We start from the raw sequence: 2,735 nt of genomic DNA, 5'->3' as shown, positions 1-2,735 counted from the left end.
GGCTACCACTCATCTGATCCCGAGGTGGTTTTGGGAGCTAGGAGCTGCCAGGATCCCAGGTTTTGGGAGCTAGGATCTCCCATCTAGGACGTGCACCTCAGGTCAAGAGGAAGCTCTTTACCTGCATTCACCATTCTCCTGCCATCCCTGCTGCGACAGGAGGAGCCTAGGAACAGAGAGCGACTGCTTCCCTCTCGGGGAAGAGCTGCCTTGCTTGGCACCCGCCTTGAAATCCCTGAAAATCCTCTTGTCCCTTGAAATCTAATTTTAAAGACAGCTTGAGAATGTTTTGGCCCCACTGGGAGCTAGCACCAACACCGTCAGTTCCGTTATTCCTCCTCTACAGGCACAAGCCCATTATTCAGAGGCAAAGAGCTTTGCCACTGGAGACACAAGGAACACTTCAACGTTGATACGTAGGCTCCAGACAAGTCTCAGGGAGGTTTTTTCCCCCTGCTGCAAGGGGGGGAAGGCAACGGGCACACTCTTGTGTGAGTTGCAGCTCGTAAAAATCCAAATTTAAGTTTCTTGAAAATGAGAAAGCAGTTCTTTTTGTTCCCTCTGCTCAGCTGTACAGCATGCACAGAGGCAAGAAGCAAAAACCTACCTGGGCACCTCTAAGGGGGATTGGTTCGAACGATGTGGATGTTTGGCCATCTGATTTTTAGCATTTGGTGTAGCGCCGGCTTTTTCTCTGAAGGGGCCCGAGCCTGAATTCTTTAGTCCGCAGCTCCTTAAAGAGAATTCTGTATGTCTTGACTGTGTCCCTAAGTGATTCACTGAGTAATCATAACAGCTCTTTTACACTTAAAAACCCCCACCCTTTTGCTCCCCGAACAAAAAAGGGCAGGCAGGAGGCCTGTGGAGATCTCTAAACCCAGGCCTCCCAACTGGGCACCTTCCTCTTTACCCACTGGCCCATTCTCCCTCCCTTCCTGGGAGCTGGTCATGTTTAACGGCTGTTGCTTGACAGCAGCTCTCCCTGGACACGTGCACTTGCTTACGCACACAAAAAGCCTTACTTTTTTACCGATCTCTTCTGAAGATCTTGGATATAGTTGGTTCTCTCTATAGGATGCCCTCGAGCCCTGTTGAACACTGCAGAGAGACAGGTCCAAGTCAAAACAACACTCTGGACAAGGCATCTTTGGGGCTTTAGAAGGATTTTAACCCCTTCAACCAATGCTTCCAAACTCAGGTCACAGAGGGCGATTCTGCTTTCGCACAACAAGGCGGACATGCAGGCAGAGCTGCAGCGCGGCACTGTCCGACCAGCGCTTGGTGCCCCCCAGGTTCCCTCAACCCTCGTTAGCTCCACAGTCAGGCTGTAAACTTAATTTCCTTCTTTCCAATTACTTTGCAGAAACCCCAACACCCCTCCTCCTCTGGCTCCCATTCTACACAACAGGAACACACACACGTAGCTAAACCACAGTTATCTCCCTGGAGTAGCCCAAATCTTTTGACCATCTAAAACCACAAGCCCACAATAAACATTTCACACCTGAACACAAAGAACGTACACATACGTACACTCTATTGCAGTATTTGGCTCCATGCCTTCAACATCAATCAGGTACCTGAACAGATCAGCAAGAAAGCTCTAATTACACAGTTAACTATGGAAACATTGACAGGTTATCGATGATTCAAAAAGAAAAACTAACCGGTTAGTTTTCAGAGCTTCTATTTACAGAATGGAATATCAGCATTCGGTCTGCTGAAATCAGGGATAAAAAGCGCCCCCTAACAACCACCTCGTTGAAGCTGAAAAGCTTTAAGTCTGGGATCACTTGACTCTGGTTTTACTGGTGCAGTACTATTTCCTCCTGCAGCAACCAGCAGCTGGCAATGCCACCGCTGAATTCAGTTTGACTAAGGACAACTCACCTACAAACCAGGTAGCCAGTTCTGTTTAAGCCATGCGTGCAATGAACTCCGATGAGTTTATCTGTAACAAAGTTCTCCAAAACCCAACCAGAACAAGCCCATTTGCATTTGTCCTCCAACAGTGACACCAGCGTAAACAAACAGAAACAACCACGCAACAGCATCACCGTATTTATGTCTAATTAGTGCCACCGATTCAGCTTATTAGCTCACGTAATTCTGCGAGCTCATGTGCACGGTCACGCAGCTCACTGCTGGGAAGATTTATTTAAAGGCTCCACACAAAGTTATCCCACGTTTCCCATGCACTAACAGCTCGCTGCTTACACCGCTACCAAAAAGCAATGGGTATTTGCAGCTGCTCCAGAGACGCAGTCTCAAACTCAAAGCTCAACTCGTTGCCAAATTACCAGCAAACCAGCATGAATTCCATTACCATAACAAACCGATCTTCTTGCCTTGACATTCACGTGCCAAGAGAAGGGAAAGAAATTCACGCTGACTGCCCTCCACATCAGCAGCGCCCTTCCCAACACCAGCAACATAAGGGAAATCTGCACTTACCATTGTCTTTGTTGTCTCTCAAAAACTTTTTTACAATGCATTTGAATTGAAAAATGGTGTGCTTGTTTGGTATTTCATGTCCCATCGTCAAGATCTTTGAGTAGCAGAGCGTGGCTGGGAGCTCCTGCAAGAAAGTCAGTCAGTAATTACCAGAAAAAGCACAAAGACCCATATCAATTAGAGAACTGTAGGCCCCAAGCCAGACAAAGCCGAGCTTTTCAACTAAGCCCAGAAGAGGAGCAACACTCTTCTAGGTAACAAAACTTCTGCTTCACCCCCTT

General features: G+C 47.5%; 2 protein-coding genes across 2 annotated transcripts in view; both read right to left on the bottom strand.

The window, feature by feature from the left end:
- The window catches only part of DUSP11 (dual specificity phosphatase 11), an 8,070-nt gene that overhangs the window by 686 nt on the left and 4,649 nt on the right, over positions 1–2,735 (bottom strand). Inside the window, exons 4-8 of the mRNA XM_035898909.1 lie at positions 2,455–2,578; positions 1,891–1,951; positions 1,534–1,580; positions 1,023–1,098; positions 608–733 (exon numbers count right to left, since the gene is read on the bottom strand). Coding sequence (XP_035754802.1) covers positions 608–733; positions 1,023–1,098; positions 1,534–1,580; positions 1,891–1,951; positions 2,455–2,578 — 434 coding nt within the window. The remainder of the gene's footprint in view (positions 1–607; positions 734–1,022; positions 1,099–1,533; positions 1,581–1,890; positions 1,952–2,454; positions 2,579–2,735) is intronic.
- LOC104130357 (STAM binding protein) overlaps positions 1–2,735 on the bottom strand; it is an 18,949-nt gene that overhangs the window by 15,165 nt on the left and 1,049 nt on the right. The window lies entirely within an intron of this gene.

The sequence above is a fragment of the Egretta garzetta genome, unplaced genomic scaffold, assembly GCF_000687185.1.
Source record: "Egretta garzetta isolate BGI_Z169 unplaced genomic scaffold, ASM68718v1 scaffold238, whole genome shotgun sequence".
NCBI classification, from domain to species: domain Eukaryota; kingdom Metazoa; phylum Chordata; class Aves; order Pelecaniformes; family Ardeidae; genus Egretta; species Egretta garzetta.
The sequence above is the reverse complement of the archived record's forward strand: the minus strand, read 5'-3'. Positions and strand labels throughout refer to the sequence as shown.